Source organism: Zalophus californianus, chromosome 7 (genome assembly GCF_009762305.2).
Source record: "Zalophus californianus isolate mZalCal1 chromosome 7, mZalCal1.pri.v2, whole genome shotgun sequence".
Classification (NCBI taxonomy): domain Eukaryota; kingdom Metazoa; phylum Chordata; class Mammalia; order Carnivora; family Otariidae; genus Zalophus; species Zalophus californianus.
In genome coordinates, this window is record NC_045601.1 from 124,560,298 (window position 1) to 124,587,718 (window position 27,421).

Genomic DNA, 27,421 nt, shown 5'->3' on the forward strand with positions numbered 1-27,421 from the left:
TAATTAATGGGCTTAGACATTGGAATCCTTAATTAAAGAGCTGCTCTGTGGCTGTAGGCCTCTCCCTGCAAGGTACAGAGATGCATGCTGCCGCCGGGGAAGCAGACTGATGGTTTTTATTTTAACTATAGAGAGGTTCCAACAGATTCTAAATATTTCCCCAATAACATGGGGTTATTATGTCAAATAGATTTTGTCCACGTGAGTCATCAAAGATCTCCCATTTACACTTAATGTGAAGGTAGTACATATGTCACAGTAACTATCTTTTATGGCAAATTCATAAATTAGTGAATTCATAAATTAGGTATGGGATATATTGATCATCAAATTCAAAGATTAGCAGCATCTTCCTTTGAAGATGTTAGTGTAAAATTAGGTTCAGGGACGCCTGGGTGGCTCAGTCGTTAAGTGTCTGCCTTCGGCTCAGGTCATGATCCCAGAGTCCTGGTATCGAGCCCCGCATCGGGCTCCCTGCTCGGCAGGAAGCCTGCTTCTCCCTCTCCCACTCCCCCTGCTTGTGTTCCCTCTCTCACTGTATCTCTCTCTGTCAAATAAATAAATAAAATCTTTTAAAAAAAAAATAAAATAATAAAATTAGTTCAAACCAATATTTGGAGGTAAATAAATAACTGACCATTCCAGACCATTTTGTTACTGATACAGCATCACATTCTCTATGGACCTTTCTCCGTTTTTTGTTTTTGTTTTGTTTTGTTTTGTTTTTATTTATTTGTCAGGGAGAGAGAGAGAGAGCACAAGCAGGGGGAGCAGTAGAGGGAGAGGGAGAAGCAGGCTCCTCACTGAGCAAGGAGCCCGATGTGGGACTTGATCCCAGGACCCTGGGATCATGACCCGAGCTGAAGGCAGATGCTTAACGACTGAGCCATCCAGGCATCCCAGACCTTTCTCCGTTTTAACCGAGTGCTTCTCACTGATGCTTGCAATACTCACCGTTTCTTCCGTGAGCCAGTTCCACACGTCAGAGGCTCCGAGCCCTTTGTAGCTCGTGTTTACCACAGCCTAGCTAGTGCCCAAGGAGGGCCTGCCGTTGGTACCCTGAGGATGACCAGGCAGAAGGCTGCAGATGACTAGTCCTGTTCCAGCTGTAACTGAGAACCAACTCAGGCGGTCAGGGTCTGAGGTAAAAATAAAAACAGAGCCCCCTTTGAATCACAGTAAAATAGGCTACTTAATGTACATCCATGTATTCTGGGCATAAAATTTTAGCATCTTGTCTGACTTAATTTCAGGGAAATTGCTAAAATCCCCAATGTTCTGTTCATATGCTTTTTTCAGCTTAGGAAAGAGATGGTCATTTTCTTTATCTGTGGTTTTTATTATTTCTGATGCTTCCTTATGAAACTTGCCCCTTTTTTTCCCAGATAATACATTGACACCTCTTTCTTTTCTGTTTATAAACAGGTTGAAAGGATCGTTGACAAAAGGAAAAACAAAAAAGGGAAGATAGAATATCTGGTTCGGTGGAAAGGCTATGACAGTGAGGACGACACTTGGGAACCAGAGCAGCACCTTGTGAACTGTGAGGAATACATTCATGATTTTAACAGACGCCACACCGAAAAGCAGAAAGAAAGCACACTAACCAGAACAAATAGGACCTCTCCAAACAATGCCAGGAAACAGATCTCCAGATCCACCAACAGCAACTTTTCTAAGACCTCTCCTAAGTCACTAGTGATTGGCAAAGACCACGAGTCCAAAAACAGTCAGTTATTTGCTGCCAGCCAGAAGTTCAGGAAAAACACAGCTCCATCTCTCTCAAACCGGAAGAACATGGACCTAGCAAAATCAGGTATAAAGATACTTGTGCCTAAGAGTCCCATTAAGAGCAGGACCGCAGTGGACGGCTTTCAGAATGAGAGCCCTGAGAAACTGGACCCCGTCGAACAGGGTCAGGAGGACACAGTAGCACCAGAAGCAGCAGCCGAAAAGCCAGTCGGAGCCTTATTGGGCCCTGGTGCAGAGCGAGCTAGAATGGGGAGCAGGCCCCGAATACACCCATTAGTGCCTCAGGTGTCTGGCCCCGTGACTGCAGCCATGGCCACGGGATTAGCTGTTAACGGAAAAGGTGAGTGTCCAGGTGAGCTGCTCAGCAGGCAGCGGCCCTGTCGATGCCACGGGCTGTTTCTCAGCATGCTGGCGATTTTCTCAAGGTGTGTAGGCACCCCTTTCTTACATGTTGGTCTTACTCTAGAGGGCAGGCTGATGGAAGTCTGGGGAGGCTGTGGACTGGAACCTCTGAGAGCCGGTGCAGCCTCTTTCTTTACTTGAAGCCTTTGGCATTTCTCTCTTCAGTCAGCACTAGCTGTCTCTGTTTAATTTGTATCCACAAACCGTCCCACCACATCGACTTGCTTTGAACAGTGTCTCCTCACTCTAAATCCGTTACACGTGGTATTTTCCTTTATAGCAGGTTTCTTTGTGAACCTTCATACAACTTAGTATGTATAAAGTCTCAGGTTAAGGGTCCATCTGAATTTTCTAAATGTGACCAGTATTGATTAGAAGTCACGAGCCTTATTTTGCTGACGTATTTAAATAACTGGAAATGCCTTTCAGGTGAAGGTACCAGTCACCTAATAGAACCTATGGGACTTTCATTTGTTCATCTGTAATCATCAGCTGTTCAGACCCCATTGTCCCTTTTTCAGAGTAGGAGTCCAGTCAGCAGGGGTGGGTATTTTCTGTTGTGTTTCGGCTCCTGGATTCTGCAGCTTAGTTGGTTGAGCCCTAGCCTCCCCAGTTCCTAAGACTGCACAGCTGGGATTAGCACAGACAGCCCCCTTCCCCTGACTGTCCCCATGCCCCGGCGAACCACCGATTTTTATAGAGTTCTATTAGGGGTTTCTCTGATGTGAGCCCCCCTAGTTTGGCCTCACTTTGGTCCCTGGTCATTTCTTACCTGCCATAGTTTTCTCATTGGTCTCCCTGCTTCCTGCCTGTTGATGGTTTCTGTCCATTTTCTGTAGTTCTTGGAGGGTGGTGGGGCAGGGGCATCCCTGTCAGCAGTCCGATCTGGCCACCATTGTTTTAGTTAGCAGGCCTGCTCCTGGTCTCTGCTTGGCCCTTACCGCTCTCAGCTCCCTCTCTTCCAGGAGCATCATGCCGCCCCTGTGCCTCGGTCCTCTCTGGAGCTCCCACTCTCCCTTCTGGTTCAGGACCCACATGCTCCTGCATCCTCTGGTCTCATATGCCGTCCGTGTCCTCTGTGCTGCAGTGTTGTAATTGTATCTGTCTGAGTGTCCCCGCCAACTCACCCTTAGTGAAATAAAACAAAATGATGTTGGTTTGGAAGGAGGGGAGCTATTTCCCTTAAGGAGAACTGTTCACCTGAGACACTGCTCTATCCATCTTGTTGTGGTGCATCAGTGAGTTTTGGTTTAGACCTTTTGTGTAGCAGTGAAGAGGGAGGGATCTAAACTGAAATCTGGGGTTTCCCTTTGGACAATAAATTGCCATTTGGCTAGTATTTTTCAAATATTTTTTTTTTAAGATTTTATTTATTTATTTGAGAAAGAGAGAATGAGAGATAGAAAGCACGAGAGGGAGGAGGGTCAGAGGGAGAAGCAGACTCCCTGCCGAGCAGGGAGCCCGATGTGGGACTCAATCCCGGGACTCCAGGATCATGACCTGAGCCGAAGGCAGTCGCTTAACCAACTGAGCCACCCAGGTGCCCTGGCTAGTATTTTTCAGATAACACTTTACCCAAATGCTGCTTTTCTTCCTTACTCCAGAAGTTTCACCCTCACCTGGAACTTGTATGAGCTTGTTTATTACTGAGTTGACGTCCCAAATTGTTGGCCTGCTTCTTTTACCTCACTATAAATGAAGGATCATAGAGGCTCAGAGGCAGAAGAGATGATTAGCCATAGAATTGCGTGCTCTGTTTCACAAAGAGGGCAGTCGAGTCCATGGAGACTGTGGTGTTCAGAGAGGACTGAAGGCAGAGATGGAATCAGAACACGTTCCTTACTTCCTACTCCCGTGTTCTCAGCTTTGCTTGCTGCCTCCACTGGATGAGGAGAATCTACTTCTCTGTTGATGACTCAGGGCCAGGCACTCCGCTGGGCTGTGTGCAGCAGATAAGGGCTGGGTGTCTGCTGACTCCAGGGCTGCGGTTGGCAAGCCAGCCCATGGGCCAAGCCCAGCGCCCCGCCTGTTTCTATACAGCCCGCAAGCTAAGAATGGCTTTGACACTTTCTAATGTTCGAAAAAAAATCAAGAGGAATAATATGTAATGACATGTTGAAAATATAAGAAATCCAAATTTCTGTATCCATGAAGTTTTAGGGGTTTTTTTTTGTCTTATTTTGCTTTTTAGAGAAGGGAGAGACAGAGACTGTTTTTCTGTTTTTGGAGAGACAGAGATGGGGGAGGGGCAGAGGGAGAGAGACTCTTAAGCAGACTCCACGCCCAGTGTGGAGCCCAAAGCGGGGCTCCCTCTCACAACCCTGAGATCATGACCTGAGCCGAAATCAAGAGTCAGACGTTTAACCAACCGAGCTACCCAGGAGTCCCTCCATAAATAAAGTTTCATTGGAACACAGCCACATTCATTCATTGACTTTTGGTCTGTCGCTGCTTTCTAGTTACAAGGACAGAGTTGAATCATTATGACTGTGTAGCCTGCAAAGCTGAAAAAATTGGCAGTCTGGCCCTTTACAGAAAAAGTTTGCTAATCCTTGCTCTAGGAAGTCACAGTCCTAGGGCCGTATTTTTGGAAAGTAAGGGAACACAAAAGGCTTCAGAAGATCTGTGGTTCCACTTTGTCCACAATAGTTGTGTGTATATACACTTTTATGGGTGGCGTGGGGTCATGATTTTCAAAACTTTTTTGACCCTAAAATTTCCACATTTTGTCTTTACCAAGTCGTGCAGGCTTGGCTGCCCTCAGCAAAGCCTCCTGTTTCGTATAAAAGGAGGGTAATGGCTTCTGTTTAAATAAGGAGTTAGTGGTTTCCTTTTTTATTCTTCTTCCCATTTTGAAAACATTTTTTCATGTCCATAAAGGTGGCTTTGGCTAAAACCACCAGGGATGCATAAGCATAAATTCTTGAATTATTTTATCTTGTTCTGTGGAGTTAGATTCATTGATTAGGTTGGGAGTACCACTGTACGTGCAAAGCCCTCGTGACCTCCTTTCTCTCCTGGCCCTGAGTCCTATGTACTGTTGAGAATACTCTCTCCACTTAGAAGAATGGAAGCCACTCAGGAAGGTTTTTTAGCACAGTGGTAAGTAACATGGCCATGATCTAAATCAGGCTTGCAGATTAAAAGGGAAAAGAACCATCTCCTCTTCCCTCTGGAGCCTCCCATTGGAGTGTCCTTTCTAAATGAAATATGATGGCAAAAGCAAATGGTGTCTTAGACAATATGGCCACCTGTGGGCAGATGCTTAAGTGGGGCAGTGCCTTTGCTTCTCCTTACCCTTTCCCTTTGTAGAAAAATGCTTTTGTTCCCTCCTCTGGAAAGTAAGCTCCAGGAAGGGATTTTGTTTTGCCAGGGCTAAAACCTACTATGTCCAGAGCAGTACCTGTGCATAGTGGGTGCTCTGCCAATGTTTGTGGAGGGAACAATTCAGGAGAATGGGTGCTCCCTGAAGACAAGGATTGTAGTAAGTTCTTTGTAGCCCTGTGGCTGGGTCACACTCAGTGTGAGGGAAGAAATGCTATTGAAATGACCAAGTATGGAGGTGAGAAGTATAGGAACATTCTCCAAAACCTATTACTAGCCCTTGGGGTGTTTCTTTCCTGAGAGAGGGTACTGAAGCTGTGTCAGGCTATTGGTCCACACTCATAATTTCTTAAAGTAGTTGTTTGTTTTTACTTTCCACATCAATTTTAGGGCTACATAAGAAAACTGATTTGTTTTTTTAAAACTAATTGAAGCAGATACTTGTGGAGTCACTGGGAAATGAATCATCTTATTCAAAACATTAATCATGTGTGTATGAGGGATATTTTTGCCACCAAACACAACAGATATTTAAATATCTGTTAACCAAGAGAGTAAATGTTTCTGGAGAATTTTAACACACACGATTGCTTTTACAGAATAACCATATGTATATTTGGTTTGTAACTGTTTTAAGTATGAAACAAAGGTTTAAAAAGATGACTATATTGTTTCAGAAATATGAAAAATTTTAAAGCCTAGGTGATATGGTTGTCTTCTTTATATTAATAAGTTAATGATAGTATTTTCTTGGTCTTTTAATTGCCTAACAAATTAATCCTACAAAAGAAGCAACTGCTTTTAAAAACTGGATTATTGTTACTTTGTTCTTTTATGAACTCAAATATATAATTGTTCATCGTTTGACAAGTATGATACTTGAGAAAACACTGTTAACACACTTTTTAAAAAAATGAGGCCTTAAACCCCATCAGTGTTACTGCGTAGGGTTGCTGCCAGGGATTAAGCCAAAGCCAGCAGATTCAGGAAGAAAGTGAAGAGGTACCTTAACATACCACAAGTCTTTCATCCTGTGAGCATTTCCATCCAGGGAGGCTCCCGGGAGAAATTGTTCAGGAAAATTTGGTTTTTTCTGAGGAGCTGGAGTGTAAATTGCCCTTAGTAAGAATATGAAGCTGATCATCTGTCTCCCTTCTCTGTTATTATCGGGGAAGTTGTTGTTCCAAATCAGTAGCTCCACCCACACAAGAGGCCCATGGTCCCCTAGGGCCATTTATGATTGATGTGCTGAGATTAGAAGTTAGCTCCAGGGAAAGTTAAGAAATCAGGAGACCAGTGGCAGGAGCTGCTCAGCAGGCCCCAACAGGAGAAGTCTACCCGGAAAAAGAGCACAGTTGAAGCTGTCCCTAGCAAGCAGTCCATTGACTGTGCCAGTGAGGGGTTGATCACAAAGGACTTGCATTGGAAACCAACAAACATTTTCTGGAGCCTGTTGTAAAATGGGTTCCATGCTGGATACTTCCGTGTGTCTTATCTCACCGGGAACAAACCTACTTATACGTAGAAAGATTACAGAAGCTAAAATTGAACCAAAGTGGAGTCAAGTTTTGAGGCAAGCAGATAGCAGCTCTGCGCCGCACAAAGCGGTGACTGGGGTGCCTCAGGCAGAATGATGTGGTGGCCCAGACAAGATTGTTCCTTCTTCGTGAGGGGGAGTTCAGTGGGCTGCAGAACTCTTCTCTGCTTAAGCATCGAATGGCGTTTTAGGCACAAAGCTCTTCGAGAAGATCTACTCATCCAGCAGCAGTCTGTTAGCGTAAAAAGTTGGTCACCTCCAGGAATCTTTGAGGACATACCAACCATAATCGTTTCATTTTAAAAAGTTAAAAATGGGCACCTCTTTGCCACTGATGTAGAGCCAAGGCCTTTAAAGAATGGGGTACTTTGCTTTGCCATTTGGTGAGTCAAGCCCTTTTCTTTGGGTATGGATCCATGGACTAGAGTTCGGTTGTGTGGGAAGTGCATCCATAACACAGCATCTGCTGTTGCCATTGCAGATTTCGTTGAGTGGAGCAGAAACTTAAGTGCTTACAAATCTGAGTGTACAGTCCTGGAAAATTTTTTTCATTTTTCCCATTTCCTCACTTATACCTGATTCAACAATTATTTTCACTTAGAGCCTTTCCAGAGCATTAGACATCATTTCCCTTGAGGCCACAGCTCACCTCTTGTAATCATATCTCCGATCTTATGTAAAAATGATTAAATATGATAACCCGTTCAGCTGGCTTAAGTTCAGGGGATAAAGCCAGCCTGCTCCTGACCAGCACATATCCCAGCAGGAGCAACACTGGCCTGCTACCAGAGGACACCCCCCAGCCCCTACATTTCCAGGGTCTGATGGCATTGTTCAGAGGTGATGAGGGCTTGGGGGAGGGGGTGACCCAGCGAACCTACTTCAGAGCCGTTGTGACTGTTTAGTTTTCTCTTTTCATCTCCACTCTCTTGAGTATTTCTTCCTATACCAGTGGTTCTCAAAGCGTGGTGCCCCAAGCAGCCGCGACAGGGGGACTCTGGGGGTCTGTTAGAAATGCAGGTTCCCAGCCAAGCCCCCCTCACGCCTCCTGAATTGCAGTGTCCCCTGGGCTCAGCAGCCTATTTCCCACAAGCCCTCCGGGTGGCTCTGGTACTTGCCAAAGTGTCGCAACGACCCCCCTGTACCATGCTTTATTTTAAATTTGGTTTTCTAGAGCAAGGTGGGACATAAATAAAAACACTACTAAATTCTTCTGTTTATAGTATATTTTAAGATTTCTTATGGTTAGATCCTATTCTCTCGTGAGATTGCTTGTTAGCCTTAGTATATCTTGATTTAAAATTGTCTTCGGGCTTTTGTGATTTGGTTTAATAAATATTTATAATTAGAAGTTTTAAATGGCAGGAAAGCATTATAAAATAAAGCATCTCAAAGAAGAAAAGAAAAATAGAAGCACCCCCCCAAGCCCCGCCTCCTCCTTTCCAGAGAGAGAGAACTGCTGTTAACGGTTTTTTCCTTCCAGAAATTTTGTAAACATGCATATTTTTTAAATACATCAGTGAGTTCATACTTGTCATACAGCTCTCCAACTTAGGCTTTTGTTTTTAATTTTGATATATCTTGGATATATTTTCATATCCACACAAGTAGCCCTACCTCATTCCTCTAACATGTTTGTGGCTATTTATTGTGCGAGTATATAGCCTACGTACCTGCTCCCCCACCCCAATTCAGTGTCCGTATTTCTCAGCAGGGGGCGCTTTGGCATTTGGGCCTGGATGCTTACCGGTTTAGCATCCTGGGCCCTGCCCTTAAGATGCTGGTAATGGCCTCAGGCATCGTGACAGATTGCTTTGTCCTTCCCATCCACCTGCGCCGGGCTTGTGTCTGGGTGCATCCACTATGTGAGAACCTCAGCGTAGACATTAAGAATTTTTTTTACACACAGATGAATACATTTTATCAGTGTTGCAACAGCAGAAATGTTAATGCACCTCCTGTCTTAAACCTGAGTAATCCATAAATACTATGAATTTTTATGCAAGTAGTTTAGAAGTACGTTGAGCCTAATAGGAAAGTTTACCATTACCGCCTCCCCAAGGGGAACATTAATAGTTTGACAGCTTTCCTTTCAGACCTTGTACATATTTATACTCTTTGATATGGAATCATACTATATACATCGTTCTGGTATCTGCCTCTTTCGTTTAACATCATGTTGTGGAGAGCTTTCTATTTTAAGACACAGATCTCTACCTCTTTTGAAGTTTTAAACTTGATTTTTGTCTTTTTGGGTGCAATTTCATATTTATGGAGAAGTTTCGAAATCAGTCCAAGAAGAACCCATAGGCTTCATCCACGCTCCCCAGTTGTCCACGTTCAGCCTCACTCACTGACGTCCTCCCTCCTGCAGGTGTGCGTCTGTCCATGTGCTCACATGTGTGCGTGTGCGTGTGCGTGCCCCCTGCACCCCCCTCCCACCTGTGTGAGCCTTAGCTGGATACTTGCTGCTGTCAACAAGAGTCCAGGGCTATAATGAAGATTCTGCTAGATGCTGCCAAATTGCTCTCTAAGCAAGCTGTAAAGATTGTGAGTGCCCATTTTCCTATTATTCTTAATCAACTTCTAAATACCTGTCAGATATTTAAAGTAGAAGATGGTATCTCCTTGTTTTAATTTTAAAATGTGGAAGTTCTGGTTTCACAGGTTAGAATTATTTGCATTTATTTTTCTGTTAATTCCCTTTATATATCTTGCCTCTTGGGGGGGGGACATAGTCGTTCAACCTTTTCAAACTGTGAAGACTTTGTGAACATGTGTGTCCTCCTCGCCCAAGGACCACGCTGATCACACGTGTTGGGGCCAGAAAGTACATCCTTTCAACAGGAGCGTTTCAGAAGAGCTCACTGACTTTGGCTCTCCCAGCACCCACTCCAGGACGATAACTTCCATGCCAGGGGTTAGAACGAATAGTGCCATCGAGTCCCCACCCTAGGGGATTTACAACAGTTTAATGAGAAAACCTCAGATTAATTTGCATTAATCTTACGGTTCCTGCTCAGGTTCAAATATACTAAAGTGTATTTTATTAACTTGGAGTTTTATAGTTTAAAAGAAATTTGGGTTCTTTAGGTCATATGTCAGAAAAGAATCTTGACTACAGTTCCTGCTCCTTTTGAACTTTATAACTGACTGGCACAGGGGCAGAATAAAAACAAGTCACTGATTCAAGTGAAATTCCCTTTTTGAAAATACTTGCTCTTGTTAGCACCTGCTGGTGAGGACCGAATACCTGTTACAAATCTCACTTGTCTCTGGGCACCTGGGTGGCTCAGTCAGTTAAGCATCTGCCTTCAGCTCAGGTCATGATCCCGGGGTCCTGGGATGGAGCCGAGTGTTGGGCTTTCTGCTCAGCAGGGAGTCTGCTTCTCCCTCTGTCCCTCCCGCTGCTTGTGCTCACTTGGTCACACTGGTGAAAGGGATTTTTTATAAGCCTCATTCATAGTGTTGCCAGTACTCTCTTAGTTGAGACTTTCTCTCTCTCTCTCTCGACTGAAACTGACTCAAATTGGCTTCAACAAACAAGCAAACAAAAGTGCCATCTGTTGACTCAAGTGAGCAAGATCCAGGCTTAGGTGGCTCCATTGCCTAGGAAGTAACCAAGCCCCAGCCCTTCTCTCCACCTCTAGGCTTCATTCAGGCAAACCCATCCCACGGGGAAGGCAGATGCTATCTACAGTTCTAGCTGGCATCCCAACCCTCACAGCAAACCAGGCAGGAAAGAGTTTCTCTTACCCAGAAGTTCCAAGAGAGGAGATCGGCTTCCTCCAAACTCTGGTTACCCAAGCACAACCCAGGACGATTACCAGTCGGAGTGGAAGAGACTGAACTCCTGACAGTCTTGACACAATTAAGATTACCCTTAAAATACAACAGTGCTTTCCTAAGTTACAGAATATCATGAGTGTTAAATATGGAATAGTAAATGAATAGTAATTTCAATTCATGTTTTAGCTTTTGGGCAGTCCTCTCAAACCGTACGTGATCTTCTTCTCCCAGTACACCCAGATGTTGCTCACCATGAGACTGAGCTCTGTGTTCACCTTTTCGTTTTCTATTTTTGTGTGTCATTGTGTGGTGTTCTTCCTTCATAGCTATTAGAGTCCTGTGTTTGAAGCGGGGGGAGACTGGGTGCTGTGTCTGTCTCGTAAGTTGGTGTGTCACCTTTTCCAAGGCAGTGACATTTTTCATTACAAATGAGGAAAGGCTATGTTTGAGTCAGTTTATTAGGGACCTCTTAAAAGAAGACCCTACAGAGTGCTGTTCCCCAAGGTGCTTTTGCTCCGGGTGGAGTCTTAAGCAGCTTGGACACCTAGGCTATGTAGAGGAGCACTGATTCTTTAGGGGAATCGCCAAAAAAGTAAAATCTGGCGGAAGAGATCCAGAAAAAGATCCAGAACAGACAAATTCAATAAAACTTTAGATGGTAGAATGGGAAAGCACTGTAGCAAACATTGTCATCTTTAGAATCTTTGACATTGTCTAGTCCCGTTGTTTACATATAATAGGTGCTAAATTAACATTTGTATGTGAGCGAGTGAGTTGTCAGAGCAGTTTTCTTCACTTCTGCTTTCGTCATTAGTGTTTGTCTTCTAAAAAAGGCTCTGTGTGAAAAAGAATGAGGTTTGTGGGGGTGGTTGGGAGAAATTGCTGAGGAAGTAAGAGCCGGGGCAAGTTTTGAGCTTGCTTGCAAATATGGAATGATGTGTAATTCTTGGAGCTGGAAAAACTCAAGAAAACATCTGTAGGTTAATGGTGTAGAACATCTTTTAAAAATATCAGTGAATAATTTTGCTCTCTATGACAGTATCCAGGAGGCAGCTTTATGGGTAATAAGTAGGGCCCCTCACCCAGATTTATGCACTTCCAGAGCTCAGTGTCACTAGAATGAGCTTCAGACCACTAGAGCCTTTCCAGTGCCTTAGGTTTTTGGTCATTTTAAGATGAAAATAACCTCGCTGTGTGATTCTGTGCGTTTCCTCTTTGTCATTCCCAAGCTACAGCCTCTAAGAAAGCCCTGCAGCCTCTCTGTATAATTCTTCCCAGTTGAACTGCCTCTTCCCCTTTCTCATCTGCGCCTAACTTAGTAGCACCCCTGCAGTGCTCATAGCTGCGTCTTCCTCAAGTTCAACCTCCTGAAGGAGGACTTCCCGTTCACCTTCCTGCCCTCCCTGAAACCAGACACCTGCCCTGCTCACGGGTCCTCCGCCTTCCCTCACGGTCTCTGGAGTGGAGAGCGTTCATCCTCCTCCAGACCTAGATGAACACCCTGCCCTGTTGAGGCCTGTGTTTTCTGACTCCTTCCTCCCCCCCTTACTGTCCGTTTCACTGACCTCTTGGTCCTCTGTCAGCATTCCCCAGAAGACAGGCTTTAGGGTCCCACCCTTCCTTGTCACCCCAGAGGACTGGTCTCCACGTGGAAGCCACGACAGCCACATCACTCATCCTGGTGGCAGCTAGCGTTTACTGTGTCCCTGCGTCCCTGGGTTCACTCCATGCGTGTGTTGCTGCTCACCCCAGCTGGGACTGGTGAGTGATGCCCATTTTACTGATCACGCCAGGCTGAAAGACGGGAAGGGCTAGAACTCATGAGCACCTTTTCTTCAGGGTTCCACTTGTCTCCACCCTGATTCTGATTTTCCTTTTAGGCCACACTTGTGGGACATTTCGTTCAGGATTGCCTGCTCTTTTCCTTTCCCACCCACCCCCAGTGTGGCTCCTGCCACACTGCAGGGGCTCTTGGTCCCCGGGCCACGGTCACTCTAGGCCACTCCCCGCCACATTTAATATGAGCGCCATGTCGTTGTTTTTGCTTTCATTTTAATTGTGGCAGCAAACACATACACCTGACGTTACCGTCTTAAACATCTTTAAATGCATAGTTCAGAAACATTACAAGTGTATTCACATTGCTGTGCTCCCGGGCTCGATCACATTTTCACCTGACACAGTTGAAACTCTACCCTTTAAACACTAATGCTCCCTCCCGTCTCCCCCACATCCCAGCAAACACCATTCCTCTTTCTGTTTCTGTGGTTTTGACTACGTCGGATAGGCTTATATCACTTCGGGATGTCCTGGAGCTTCATCCATGTTGAAGCCTGGTACAGGATTTCCCTCTTTTTGAAGGCTGTGTAATATTCCATGGCGTGTATAAACCACATTTTCTTTATGCGTTCATCTGTCAGCTGATGTGGGGTTGCGTCCACCTCTTGGCTGTTGTGAATAATGCTGCAATGAATATGGCTGCAATAAATATCTCTTCAAGACCTGGCTTTGAATTCTTCTGGATAAATACCCACAAGTGGAGCTGTAGGATCATATGGTAATTCTGTTTTTGATTTTGGGGTGCCTCCATACTGTTTTCTGTAGCAGCTGCACCATGTTACTTTCCTGCCACACTTTACATCCTCACCCCAGTACTTGTTTCTGGAACACTACTACTTTTTGTACACCTTTTATCTCTCTGGGTATTTCTTTTCCCAGTCACCTTTGTGGCTGTTCTTCTGCCCCCCCTTTAAGAGGCACAGCCCCCAAGACTGCTTGCTGGGCACATGCGCACAAGGATATTTATTTGGTGCACAGGGCCTTTGGGAGGATGCTGACGGCAACAGCTGAGGCCAAGGGCCATCCGCTGGGGGTTCCAGCTGCCCTGCGCACCCCCCCACTGCCTAAGCACTAAGGTCCTTCTTCCCAGTCAAGGTCAGCAGGCTGCTCCATTCCCCTGAGCTCCTCTGCTTCCACATGTCCTTTTAAGTAGAGTTGACATGCTCCTCTTTTTTTTTTTTTTTCTTTAAAGTAATCTCTACCCCCGTCATGGGGCTTGAACTCATGACCCCAAGATCGAGTCGCATGCTCCACCAGCTGAGCCAGCCAGGCACCCTGACACGTTCCTCTTTACAGCTCTGTCCCCAGAGGTTTCTCCTCCTTGCCTCGCAGTAGGTGGCCACCAAATGTGGGAGGTGGATAAAGCCTTCTCTTCCTTCGTGGCTCATCCTAACGTGTCTTCATAATTACTGTTTTTCTGATGTTACTGAATTTCAAAGTTACCATTTTAACTGTGTATTAAGAATAATACAATATTGTTTTATCTGGGCAAAATCTAGTTAAGGAATTCATTCAACTTCACTGAACAAATGCAGTAATAAAAGAATGCGCTGTGTACTGTAAAACGTATACAACTGCTTGCCGTTATCTGAGTGTTTGGGGACAAGAGGCTTCTAATTTACTTTCTCCCTAGGAGCCTGGGTTCCCTATGGCTCTCGGGTCACCCCACCTCTCCCACTTCCCAGGGGCTCTGTAGGGGCTTTGGCCCCTACAACTGTGCTTGCTTCACGTTACGTGGCTCCAAGCGTGCTTGCTGGCTCCTGATTAACTGTCTTCTGTGACTTTGAGTTCCTGAAATAGTTTTTCCTCTGGTTTTAAGGCACATTTTAAACCTTGCTTTGAATTTCTGAGTGAATACGTTCCATGCCATTCTCTGACCATCACAGCCTCTGCACAGGGGTTTCTGGAAGGTCCCTGCCTTGTTATCAGGCACTTAGTGAGCGTTTGCTGTGTGCCAGGCTCCATGCTGGATGCTGATCATCCAGAGCCCAGTGAACGACAGCCCCTGACTTCTAGGAGCTCATAGCTTGGTAGGACCTGTGTCCGTGAAAGAGCCTTTGTTTCTGACTCTAGGGATCCATTTGAATGGCATTGCAGTTGACAGGAAGTAGCAATACTGGTAAAACTGCCTCCCTGCTGAAGTCAAGGGTGAAATGGTCCAGAGTGCACAGAGCCATAGTGTGCTCTTGGCCAGGCCACGGTGCTGAAAGTCCAGCCTGAGGGTTATAGGCAACATTCCTTAAGGCAAGAGCAGTACACCAGACTACTGAAAAGGAGATTATAATAAACTAATCCTTGTGCAGACCTGTTCTTGCTGAAACGATGACATCTAATGAGATAAACTATCTCTATAAAAAAGTGATTACCCTCATGTAATAAATACCCATCTCCCCTAGTGGTAAGGATCTAATGTAACTGCCTCTTGGTCTAGGACCATAAACAGGCTCTGCCAAGGCATTCAAAATACGAAATATTAAGAAAACACTTTAAATCTTAACCTCCGGGGTATTTTTTCCTCCGGGTTATTTTCCAAACTGTGTATTTGCACTTCCGTTCTCCATGCCACCGCCCTCCCCACCTTTTGGGAATATGAGCCTTTATCATCCGTTTATTTATGATAACATCAGGTCTGCCCTTCCTACTTCATTATTTAAGAGTTGACTCTGCTTAAAATATTTTTTTAATAGGAACATACTAGGCTCTCAGAATACCTGAAAACAACCTCCTTTCTGCCCAGTTATCTCCATCATGGCCCGCTCTAATTTTTGTCTGCAGTTTAAGTTCTTATTTATGTATGTGCAGCTGAGGGTGGGAAGTGCGCTGTCAGGGAAATGATGTAAATCTGTTCCCACCGTAGAGCCGCAGCTTGGACTTAGGACCGTCTTAGACACTTGGAGTTCAGCTGTGCGCTGTAGATGGCCCCCTCCACCTCTGTGCTGAGAAGGAGTTGTCACAAAGTCCATGCTCTGAAATAGTGGCAGTAATCCCTAGCAGGTCTCCTCAGCCCCCAGGTCATCCACTGTGCCCCTGCCAGCCTGAGACGCACCACCCACCCCAGATTACCTGAATTTCAGAAGTAGATGTTGGATAAAAACAGTAGCCCCGGGGCGCCTGGGCAGCTCAGTCGTTAAGCATCTCCCTGCGGCTCGTGATCCGGCTCGTGATCCCGGGGTCCTGGGATCAAGCCCCGCGTCGGGCTCCCTGCTCGGCGGGAAGCCTGCTTCTCCCTCCCCCACTCCTCCTGCTTGTGTTCCCTCTCTCGCTGTGTCTCTCTCTGTCAAAAAATAAATAAAATCTTTAAAAAAAAAAAAATAGCCCCATTAGCATGGCTATAAAAATGATGTGTATCACAGTCTCTTAATGAAGCCAGTTTAAATGACTGGGATACTAACCTGAGTTTCTGTCTTCTCAGTCCCCTTGAGACTTGATTAAGAATATTAAACCCTCTGGAGTCCTTGGTGACCTAAGTGCTGTCTTAATCACTCTTCGACAGCTCAGTGTCTACGTGTCAGACACCTCACGCTGAAGACCCCCGTCCTCAGACTCACAGGACCGTTTCTAGTGTTAACAGTCACTGTCCTGGGAATCCTGTGTCTCTGTGGTGGTTGGAGCCTTAAAAAAAACTTAGTGGGTTCTAATTAAATTTTAAAGTCAAATAGTAAGATGATATGGTGTATGAGAAGGCGAACGCTCAATTTTAATTAAGTTTTATATTGCTAACGGAGGGAGGGTTCTGCATTTTATCCAGTAAATGACACTGCCTGTCGTCTGGATATGCGGGGTGACTTTTATTAAATGTAACACACATCGTTACCGGAAGCCCTTAAACTGGACGGAGATTGTTTATCGTCTTGCTGATACAGTTTTAAATTATGTATTCTGTGTTAGTATCATAATTGTAGCACTTTCTTCTTTGGATGACACTTTTCAGCAAAACTTGGTAGCTATTTCTTATACTTGGCATTCCCTGTGAAGGTTAAATGCCATTTTGGTTTTGTGGGAACACTGTGCAAACGTAATGTGAACATTAGGCACATGATTACGGGGGCTCACGCTGTTTAATTGCCGTGTTGCCAGAGAGCTGAGTGAGGTCTGCCAGCGTCGTCACCTCATGTCTTCCCAGCAGCGGCTCACATGTAGGACCACACAGCCCACACCAGCCTTGGAACAGGTGACGTCTCACCCAGAGTGTGGCTTTGGAGACACTGTTTCTGATTCCTAGAATTCCAATTGTTTTATGGGCCCTGAAGGGAAAGTGGGACGCATGCCCCCTTTTCCCAGCACACGTGTGTGCTCCGCGGTTTCAGGCGAAGCTCACCCGATGGGGCAGGATGGCCTCAGCTTTATAACAGCAAGTGAGGAGGAGTGGCGTAAGAGGAGTCTCAGTCTGGTTTTTGTTTTGTTTGGGGAAGGAGGGGTTGCCCTAGTGAATTTTCCACTTGCAAAGTAATCCCGTTTTCACGAGGGATTTTCTGATATGCATTTAATGAGCAGTTGCACACCGGGTTTTCTGCTGCTTTCATCTGGGTAATCCTGTGACCGCCTAGCGTGGCACTCTGCCATGATCTCCAGAGTTGCTCGCGTTACTGAGTATAACCAGTCCACGTTAGAAACGGGAGCTTGAGTAAGTCCGAGGGTGGCCCCTGAGAGCCTGATTACCAGAGGGACGGCATGTCCCCAGGATGCCCTACACAGAAAGCAGGGGCTCCTGGAAAATGCAGAAAAAGCAGTGGCAGTTCCAGTATCTGTTTCCTTGATTTCTGGAAGAATTGAAAGAAAAGCTGACTACTAGAACTTGGCTCAAGGACAGTTTTGAAGTAGTCCTCGATGCTCAAAACTGGATTCTAAAATTTCAGGTTTTTGCTGTATATTTCGAGTCTGTTGTGTTCAGTCAGTTCTCTATCTTGACCTTTGAGGTAGCTTTTGTCCTCATCTGTAAAATGATGCATTAAATGTTTTCTCTTGAGCCCGTGCATTTCAGCATGTGATTCTAATCTTCAGCCAAAATGTCTCTCAAGTGAGTGGTCCATGCTATGGTGTGGTTCTGTCTTGAGCTCTGAGTCCCCTGCCACCCTGGTAGGTATCCCTAATTGAAAAGACACACAAACGCCCCTGCCTGTTGTCAAGGGGTCCAAGGGCCATCATTCTTCAGTGTGCACAGGGTGTGGACCCCTCTCAAGGCCAAACACTTGGAGCACCCTTGAGAAAATACTTCTACCCCAGTTGGAGGAATATTGTGTTGAGAGTCCCTGCATCTCTCAGTCCTGGCTACATGTTAGGAATGAATACCTGGGCTTACTGGCAGAGATGGATGTCGCCCCTCCTCAGGGATTGTCATGGAAGGCTGGCTCAGAATCACAGCTGAGGAAGGCGATCCTTGGCAACAGCCTGATGACACCTGATGGGAACGGAGCCTGAAAGCCCCATGGTGGGAGTCCCATCAGTCCTCGTAGATGATCACGAGGGTGAAAGCATAGGATTTAAAAATTGTTTACTGCATAGACTCGTAGTATGTCCTCAGACCCTAGTTTGAGAAATGGTCATCTGGACTAAAGCTGGATATTTGTCTTAAAAATTTGCTTTAGGAGATATTTAATTTCGGTGTAGTTTGCTTAGCCTTTCACTTGGCAGATTGAGCTAGCTGCTTAGTGACAACACCCCAGGAGAGCCACTCGGGCAGCTCTTGAGGCTGGTCTTGTGCCATGGGCCAGCATTGCACAACCTCAGGCACTTGTCTTCCCGTGGCGGCCCCTGCGCGTGGCACACGCTGGAATTGTGGACCAGCTGGCCTTCCTCCTTGGCTCCCCAAGGTTGCAGGATCTGATTCCTGAAGCATAAAACCCTCTGTTACTTTTGAGCTATTACTTAAAAGACAGTGCCTGACCTGTGAGCTTACCATGGTCTTTCCTCATTTTTCCCTCTCCATCCATAAAAAAGTGAAACTTTACTTCTGATGGGGCCACCAGGAGCCCACACAGCCTTTTAACATTTTGACCCACCGTAAATCCTCCAACCCGCAGCTTTCCCATCCACACGGAAATGTGCTGTGTGTGTCTTTAACTAATACCGTGACACTTTCTTTAGGGGGGTCGCCTTTCAGGGCACGTGGTCACATTCTGTGTCTGTCTAGATGCCCAGTTCTTTACTGGGTTCTGCTCACCTGATTAATCCACAAAGCGTTCTGTGCCTTAAATGACAGATACAGGCCCGTGCACAGAGTGTTAGAGTATGCATGAGCAAACTTAACCACCCCAGACACACCCCACTCCTCACCACCCGGAGCCGCGAGAGGTGCTCTCAGTCGTCTGAAAACATTTGTCATTCGTGAGAGTAAGAGAAATCTCCTAAAGGAACCCATCAAGAAAGGGAGGAGAAGCAAGTATGTAAGGGGGGAAGAAAGATGTGTTTGTCACGCCATTACTTATGCCCTTGCAGTCGGCTTTTTAAAGTGATAAATTTCATCATGAGCATGGCAAACAGTGAGTTTGTTTACCGTGAGCATTGTAAACAGTTGAGTTAATTATTGGCCTCCTCCATCCTGGCAGGGAGAACAGGGAACTCCGTCTTCCCATCTCAGTGAGTGCTACCTCCATCTCTCTAATAGCTCAAGCCGCAAGCCGCAGGTCGGCCATGCCCGCCCCTCTCCCTCATCCTTACCACCCAGCCCGCCACCACGCCCACCTTGTTCCAAGCCAAGTGTGCCTGCGTCCATCTCTTTCCCTGACCTGTGACCATTGCCAGCACCTAGTCCAGGTGACCAACATCTTTTTTTTTTCTTTTAAAGATTTATTTATTTTAGCCAGGGAGGGGCAAAGGGAGAGAAAGACTCTAAAGCAGACTCCCCTCTGAGCACGGAGCCCAACGCAGGGCTCAGATCTCATGACCCATGAGATCATGACCTGAGCCAATAGCAAGAGTCAGACAGAACCAACTAAGCCACCCAGGCAACCCCAGCATCTTTCTTAATTGTCTTTTTTCAATCCATTTTTCACTCAGTCACCAGAAGGATTTTTGGAGATACTAAGGTCCTGCTGAAATATCTTTCCTGGCTACCTCATGTACTGGGGATCAGATTCAGACTTCTTACTGTGATCTGCAGAGCCCTCCATGGCTTGCCCCTTCACTGCATCTGATTCAGGTGCACTAGGCTTCCTCCAGGTTCTGGAATTTGCCAAGCTCTCTCCTTCCTCAGGGTTTCTCGCGTGTACTTCTCTTTTATTGTCTGGTTAATTCCTTATCCTCCTGGCCTCGGCCCCCGGCCCTTCCTCCAAGAAGCCTTCCCTGATCTTCTCCCACATTCCTTCCCCCACCTCCAGAGTAGACCATCTGTGTTCTGTGACATCCACAATTATACTTGCAGACTTAGTGTGTTTATTAATGTGATTTGCTGGAGGTCACTTGATATACTTATTCAGCCCTATATCTTCAGAATCCAGAACAGCACCAGACAATGGCTACCTGCCTAGGCTTGTTAAATGGCTGTTTGGATTTTCTTGTCTTTCTTCCTACCAGATTATCTCTAATGCTCTGCATTTAATGACCATTTACCTTTGTACTTTCTGTTTTCTTCCCTCAACTTGATTGATTAAACATCCTGCATACTGTGTGGCAAGTATTAGGAGGTCCTCTGACTGGTGACATACATGTAACTAGTCTCAGTCCTCCAAGAGCTGGTGTTTGCTAGGATGAGAAGCCAGCTACAGAAGCTATCACATAAAGCAATGTACAAATGCTTGTGTGTCTGGCTGAGATCAACAGAAATTTAGTGAAGAGGGAAGAGGTGCCTCCGGGGACCTGGAAGGATTAGTAGGGTTTTGTTAAATGGCAGCAGGACTGGGAGGGGTGGTCTAGGTAGAAAAACATGGGCAAAGGACCAAGAGACAGTAGTGGAGTGATCCTGGTGATTTATACACGACTTGAAAAAGACCTAAGACAGTTTACAGGTTGGAACTACAAGGTTTGTTTTTTCCAAGTGAAGACATCAAGACAAATGGAGACGAAAACATGATGAAGCTGAGAGTGTGATAATACAGAGAATGCACACATGACACTGAACATTGTCAGTGGGCCACAGATGTGGCTTCAAGCTGCTTAGTAGCATATCCTGAGAGTGAGCAGGTGAATCAGATTCACAGAGCGCATGCACACCTATACACACGTGCGTGCAAGCACACACACACACGTTGCTCACAGTACAATTAGGCACAGTTGTAAGACCTGAAAGAGTTTTGCCTGGCTTAGTGAACACCACCATCTTCACAGTAAGTATAAGGTTCACAGGGTTGTTTCTTAAAGGGTGATCTTTGTGACCAAAGGCATAAACCCAAGCAATTTGGTTATCTGTTCTAGAGAAAAATGATAGCTCATAGGCTCAGTGTTCCATGTCAGAGAGGATGGTGTTTCAAAAAACCCACTGAAACAAAAATAAAATATCAGGAAGGAATCCATAATGTTAAGATGCATTTAAATTTAAGTAACTTCTTGGGGCAGCTGGGTGGCTCAGTTGGTTAAGCAGCCAACTCTTGATCTCAGCTCAGGTCTTGATCACAGGGTCTTGAGTTCAAGCCCTGCTTTGGGCTCCACACTGGGTGTAGAGCCTAGTTAAAAAAAAAAAATTTAAAGAACTTGTTAAGTAACTTCCCAGTTGTAGTAACTTGCCGTATATAGTGTTGTTAGTTTTAAACCTGTAACTATTATGGGACATCTGTCAAATTATTATTTTCCAAAAGTCAACACATGACTTTTAAATACCGAATGAATATGTGTCAAATATTTGTTTCGGGAATCAAAATGATGGTAAAGTTGGTTCAGAGAAAATTGAAGAGACTGGCTATAGTCACTGAAAGAATGCCTGAATAGTCACAGGGTGAAGTACAAGACGAGTGACTGTCCCTCAGGGCCATAAAGCCAGCCTTTGGGTTCTCTTCTCCTGAGCAGTTGTCCTTTGAATCTCTAAGCCATGCTATTCATTGTATATCACTATGCATTTTCAAAAATTTACATCTACCCTTACAGAGTTATAGAATATCATAATCAATGCCAAATTCTTAAGTCAACGAAAGTACATAGCCCTAGAGAAGGCCATAATCTTTGGTGGACACATCGCACGGTGCTCCAGCAAGACCTTGAGATAATACATGGGCATCCTGTTTTAGCCTTCAGCCTGTTTCCAGTTTGGAGATTTTTCCCCCTCGGACCATTATGAAAAATGTTGGCTTTGGTTTTGGAGAATTTGATCTGATCCATTCTTTCCATGAGTAAATGGATAGCAGGGCCACCTCTCATTTATACAGACAGCTCCAGCCCATCGTCATCTGTATGTGGCCTTGAGGGTCATCTGTTTTCTGTAGGGGATGCTTATGAGAGAAGTAGCATCCTGTTCATCAAAGGAAGAGACCAAAAGTGCTGGTTGAAAGAGCTGATCGTCAGGGGCCAAATCATGTAGGGCTTTGTAGGGCAGGGTAAAGGAGGTTGGATTTTTTTCGGTATGGTGAAGGGGTTGAAGTGGAAACATGATGTGAACCATTTGACATTTTGACATTGATTGCTAACTATAAATGAAAGAAAATCTCTGCAGTGTGCTATAGTCTTTGACACTGTTCCTTATTACTTAAGAATTATTTCAGAGTTGCTTTTAAATGTCATTTTTAAAGCTTTCTGTTTAGCACAGTGGCATATGCAAAATACAGTGCTTATGCAAATAATATTTAAAAGGCACCAACATCCCATATTATCAAAAAGACCCTAAAGAGTTAGTTATGGTATTGTGTGGAGAGAGTGATGGTGGAAGAATGAGTTCTTTGTGTTAAGCACTGACCCTGTGAGGTGATACACCATTCAGACCTCCAACTCCCACAAAGAGGGGTTTTTGTGCTTCTACCCTTAGCACCTGAATTAAAGTGCAGGCGTGCTGTGTAGTTTCCCTCCCTCTGAGGAGCTCATGGTAAGATGTAATGGCCAGCCACCATACAAAGAACACTGGCCTAGCAGAAGCAGTGCAGGAAGTGTACAACAGGGCAAGTGGACTTTCCACCATCCATAGCCTGCCTTTCATGCTAGGTTCAAAGAACACTTACCAGATTGGCCTGAATGTGGAGGAGGGGCCCCCAGGGGAGAGGCTGTGGCCAACCTGGTGTTTTGTTTTGGGTTTTGGTGATTACACATTTTGAAAAACCAAGCAACATCTGTATCTAGGTTCCATTTCACTGTGTCATAAAATAAAATCACTCTGGTGGAAAGAAACAAATCCTAAATCCCAACCAGAGCAGCCTCCCAAGGTAACAAAAGAAATATCTGAGCTTGTGCTGAGAATTCAGTCATCCTCTCCATCGCTGACCTCACCTGAAGATTGATAGCTGTCGGGTGTTGTTTTATTTGTTGTTGTTAATGGTGGTTTTTCAAGAGGAGCGATTATGTCTTTCAGTTGATGGTCATATTTGTATGTGCGTAAGGACATGGTTTTAAGGAGTTCATGAAGCCCTTTAGTTTCTTTGCGTTGAACAGAGCAGTATGGACCAGAAATACCCATGAATATCAGAAACGTACTTAACATAGAGCAGTGTCAGCGGCGCAGTTGGGCCAGTGCAGACATATGACAAGTTAAACGGCCATTCCCAGGGAGGTCTCCCCCCGCCACCCCACCCCACCCCCCGTACACAGGAACCCAGAAGTATGAGACAACCTTTCTGTAGGCAGAGGCTACTTTCTTACTAGGAAATGGGGTTGGGTGGTGATCAAACCAAGATGGCGTCCAAGGAAGTTGTTTTCAGTGTATTTTGGAGGAGTGGGGAGGAGCTACATGGAGCCCTTTCTCAGCTACGTCCTTGAGAGAGAAAGCCTTGTTGAAGGCAAGTGGCTGCCTGCTGCCCCTGGTCTTCCAGACCGAGCAAAGATGACCCAGCCATCTGCCTGCCCACCCACAGGTGAAGAGAGAGAGAATGTTCTCTCCAAAGTAGTAAGAGGCCAGACATTCCCAGTCTGCAACCAAGTGAGAAGGGCGGGGTGATGGGTGGAGGGCGCAGGGACAGAGTCTCGAGATCTTAAAACAGGAGGAAGCATTCCCATAGCTTTCACCTTGCTGGTTCTTGTAACTTAGCAGGGCCGTACACTGTGGTGAGCAAGAAGCATTTTAGCATTTTATCTCAGGGTGCGTGGGACCAGGAGGCCAGAAACTGGGACTTCCTAGGGTCATCCTGGTGGGACAAGCCTTTAAAGAGATGATGGTATATGGGAGACAGAAGAAATGGAAGCATATCAGACTTGAATGGCCAAATGGAAACAACCAGAATAATTTAAATAATAAAACACACTGGCACCACAAGACATGGTGTACAGACACACCTCAGAGATACTGCGGGTACAGCCCCAGACCGCCACAGTGAAGTGAGTGTCGCAGTAAAGCGAGTCACATGAATTTTTTTGGTTTCCGAGTGCATGTAAAAGTTATGTTTACACTGTAGTCTGTTAATGCAATAGCATTATGTCTAAAAAAAAACAGTTTATGTACTTTAATTTAAAAATACTTCATTGCTAAAAGATGCTAGCCATCATCTGAGCTTTCAGCGAGTTGCGGTCCCTGATCACAGGTCATCATAACAAATATGATAATAAAATAGTTTGAAGTATTGCAAGAATTACCAAACTGTGACACACACAAAATGAGCAAATGCTGTTGGAAAAATGGCACCAATAGACTTGCTCAACCCAGAGTTGCCACAAAATTTCAATTTGTACCAAAAAAACACAGTATCTGCAAAGCGCAGTAAAGCAAAGCAGGATAAAACGAGGTGTGCCTGTATTTTAACACTGCCAGTATTTTAACACTGCCAAACGCCTCCTCGCATTGCCATGCATAAGACCAGTGAGGGAGTAAGGAGAAGGCTCCTCTTTATGTTCCTGTTTTCAGGCTCTTAGCATTGTGCAGAACTCCTGTTACCACGGAGAACTGAAAGTTAACTGTACTGCCCCATTTATGAATGAGAAGTTGTTTTAACCGTAAGTGTTGGGTTTTTGGAAACTATCAAGTAGGACTGATATTATCCTTTCCAAAAATGTGGCATTGCTTAAAATTGGGGGAGATAACTGTGTTGGGGGAGACACTATGAGTCAGAAGGGGGGCCTTTGGAGTCTGGTGGCCACCTGTTTTGCTTCTCAGCTTAAAGTTGGCATAGTTTTTAAAATACTGTTTAGATTGTGTGCTTTTCATGTGAAAATAAAAACTGAAATCAGCGTTTTAAATCTCACGTGGCAGACATAAATATCTCAAAATTGTTGATTTCAGAACTTTACCATCAAAGGACTCAGTCAAGGTGGACTTCAGAGCCAGCTCAGTGAATTTTGCTGATGCATGCCAAATTTCTTACAAGTCCTTATGAAGAATTAGTTTCTAATCAAGAGTGGGAGAGCCTCTTTCAAACATCACATAGACTCTTAGTTTTAGTTTTCAGGCAGTGGATTTATTTTCAAAGATGACATGCCTGTTAGTATGAAGAGATAAGCAATTACTGATTTGATTTGTCTTCTCTCTGTGTATACAGAAAGGAAGCCCACCTCTTTGAAGTAGGCTTTGGGGAAGGTACTATATATTAGAAGATTGTTGGAATGGACATCTAGGTGGTGAAAGCTCTGAAGATGGATGTAATGTGGAAAAAATCTTAAGATGTGGGAAAAGAGCTTTTGAGAAGATTTATAGGAATCTTGAACGGTATGAGATTAGTCTTCATTATTCTGAGAGCATAGAACTTATTCCACTCCCAGAAACATCAGAATCTTATTGGGACTGGGGTGGGGAGAAGCAGCAAAAACACATTTGATTTCGAGCCAGGGGTTTTTTTTTTTTTTTTCCTTTTTAAGTTTGTGGAAAGTAAGCAGACCCTGTATTCACACTGATATCATATGATCAAAGTCAAAATTATATGGTTTTCAAGATACAGTTTTTCTCTTAAAATCACCATTAATTTCAGTTGTTTTTAATCATGCTAATGGTTTTCAAGTACATTAAAGTTTCAAATATAATTAATATAATTAAGAGGACAACTGAGAAGGGCACCTGGGTTGTTTAAAAAAGTAGGGAGGGATGAGAAATACTGGTGGAGTGTGGGAAAAGGAATAACTTTGTTGCTCTGGGACTGTGAAGGGGACAGGGAATTGTTTTGAACACAGACTTCATACCTGCGCCTCAGGTAGGCATAAGCACAAAGTACAAACAGCGTCCTATCAAAATCCAGATTACTGAATTACCTGTTGAATGGAAGGTGGTTCATCCCTCAGTAACATTACTAGCTCCTGACTGTGTTTGCTTGCTTTAAGAAAAGAGGTCAGTCAGAGGTTATCTATTTTCGGAGCCGCTGTGATTTCCTTAAACTAGTCCCATAATCCCTTTTTAAGTTAATAGTTTTTAAATACAAGCCCTAATTCTAGGTATAAGTTGTTAACTTTAGTGATTCCATGACATTGCCACACTTTTTCTGCTTTTAACAGAGAACAGAAAGTCTGGTTGCCCATTGACAAAACAAATTTAGCCTTTAAAAAATAATCTTTGCTTTAAAATCCTGCTAATAGCTGGACTGTTAACCTCCTTCAAGTCTTCCAGGGACCGAACTCTCTCTCCACTTCCTTTCTACAATGATACTGGACATGAGAGGACAGTCCAGCCTAGGAATCAGCACACTTTTTTCTATAAAGAGCCAGATAGTGAATATTTCAGGCCTTGGGGGCCTGAAACAGAGGCCATACGGTCTCTGTTACAACTATTCGTCACTACCCTGTGGCCAAGGAAAGTGGCCATAGACTGCATGTGAACAAATGAGTATAGCTGTGTTCCGTAAAACTTTGTTTATAGAGACAGCAGCCCGGATTTGGACCACGCACCCTCGTTTGCCGGCCCCTGATCTAGCCTATTGGCTAGTTCTTTCCCATCTCCTTCCCCACAAGCCACTTTCACAAGGATACTTTGATATCCAACAACTAGGGCACTCAGCCCTAACGATCTTGCAAATACCCTAGACTCCCTTGCTTCTGTCTCTCATCTACATGAACAGGATGCATGTTGCTATTTGAATGGCTTCTTACTGATTTGTCAAAGTTCCAAACATAATCTGAATATAAGCCCTGCATACTCTGCACCGGTCTCTGGTGTGGTCTCTTTGTCAGAAGTGTTACAAAGGTCTCTTTCCAGTTTTTGCTTGATATTTTTTTTTTTTAATTCTCTGAAGGTCTTTTGATGAACACAGTTCTTAATTTAGTGTACTCCAGTATATCTGTCTTTTCTTTTACTTATTATGCTGCTTAACAAATCCTCCCTAATCCCCAAACTCATTCTCTTAAATTGTCTTCTAGAAGCTTTCACATTTAGATCTGTAATTTGTCCTGGTGTTGTATGTGTAGGAGTCAAGTTTTACACCATTTTTGCCACTGCTGCATGACCACCTTAGGCATAAAACCAGGGACTGTCTGTATACAGGTCACTTTGTTCTGGATTCTGTTCTGTTTTCTGCCCTTAACGCCGATTCCATTGTCTTATTACAGTATCTTTAAATCTTGTAGTTACCTAGTAGAGAAAGCCCTCCTACTTGGTTTTCTTCCAGTGCCTTGGTGGTTATTGTCACTTTCCAGGTCGCTATACAGTGCAGTTAGCTTTTCATTTTCCACTCCCCAGGAAGAAGCGTACTGGAATTTTGATTGAGATTACATTCAGTCAGATCATTTAGGGAATTTGGCATCGTTACAAAAAAATGAATGTGTCTTAAAATTTTCTGAGTTAGAGGCCTTATTACATGT

General features: G+C 44.6%; 1 protein-coding gene across 6 annotated transcripts in view; it reads left to right on the forward strand.

Annotated features, from left to right (window-relative positions):
- Nucleotides 1-27,421, forward strand: part of CDYL (chromodomain Y like) — a 228,625-nt gene that overhangs the window by 156,050 nt on the left and 45,154 nt on the right. For 5 of the 6 annotated variants that reach the window (XM_027602646.2, XM_027602647.2, XM_027602648.2 and 2 more), the window contains one exon: nucleotides 1,426-2,092. In XM_027602646.2, coding sequence (XP_027458447.1) covers nucleotides 1,426-2,092 — 667 coding nt within the window. The remainder of the gene's footprint in view (nucleotides 1-1,425; nucleotides 2,093-27,421) is intronic. The other variant, XM_035728569.1, reaches the window with a different exon arrangement.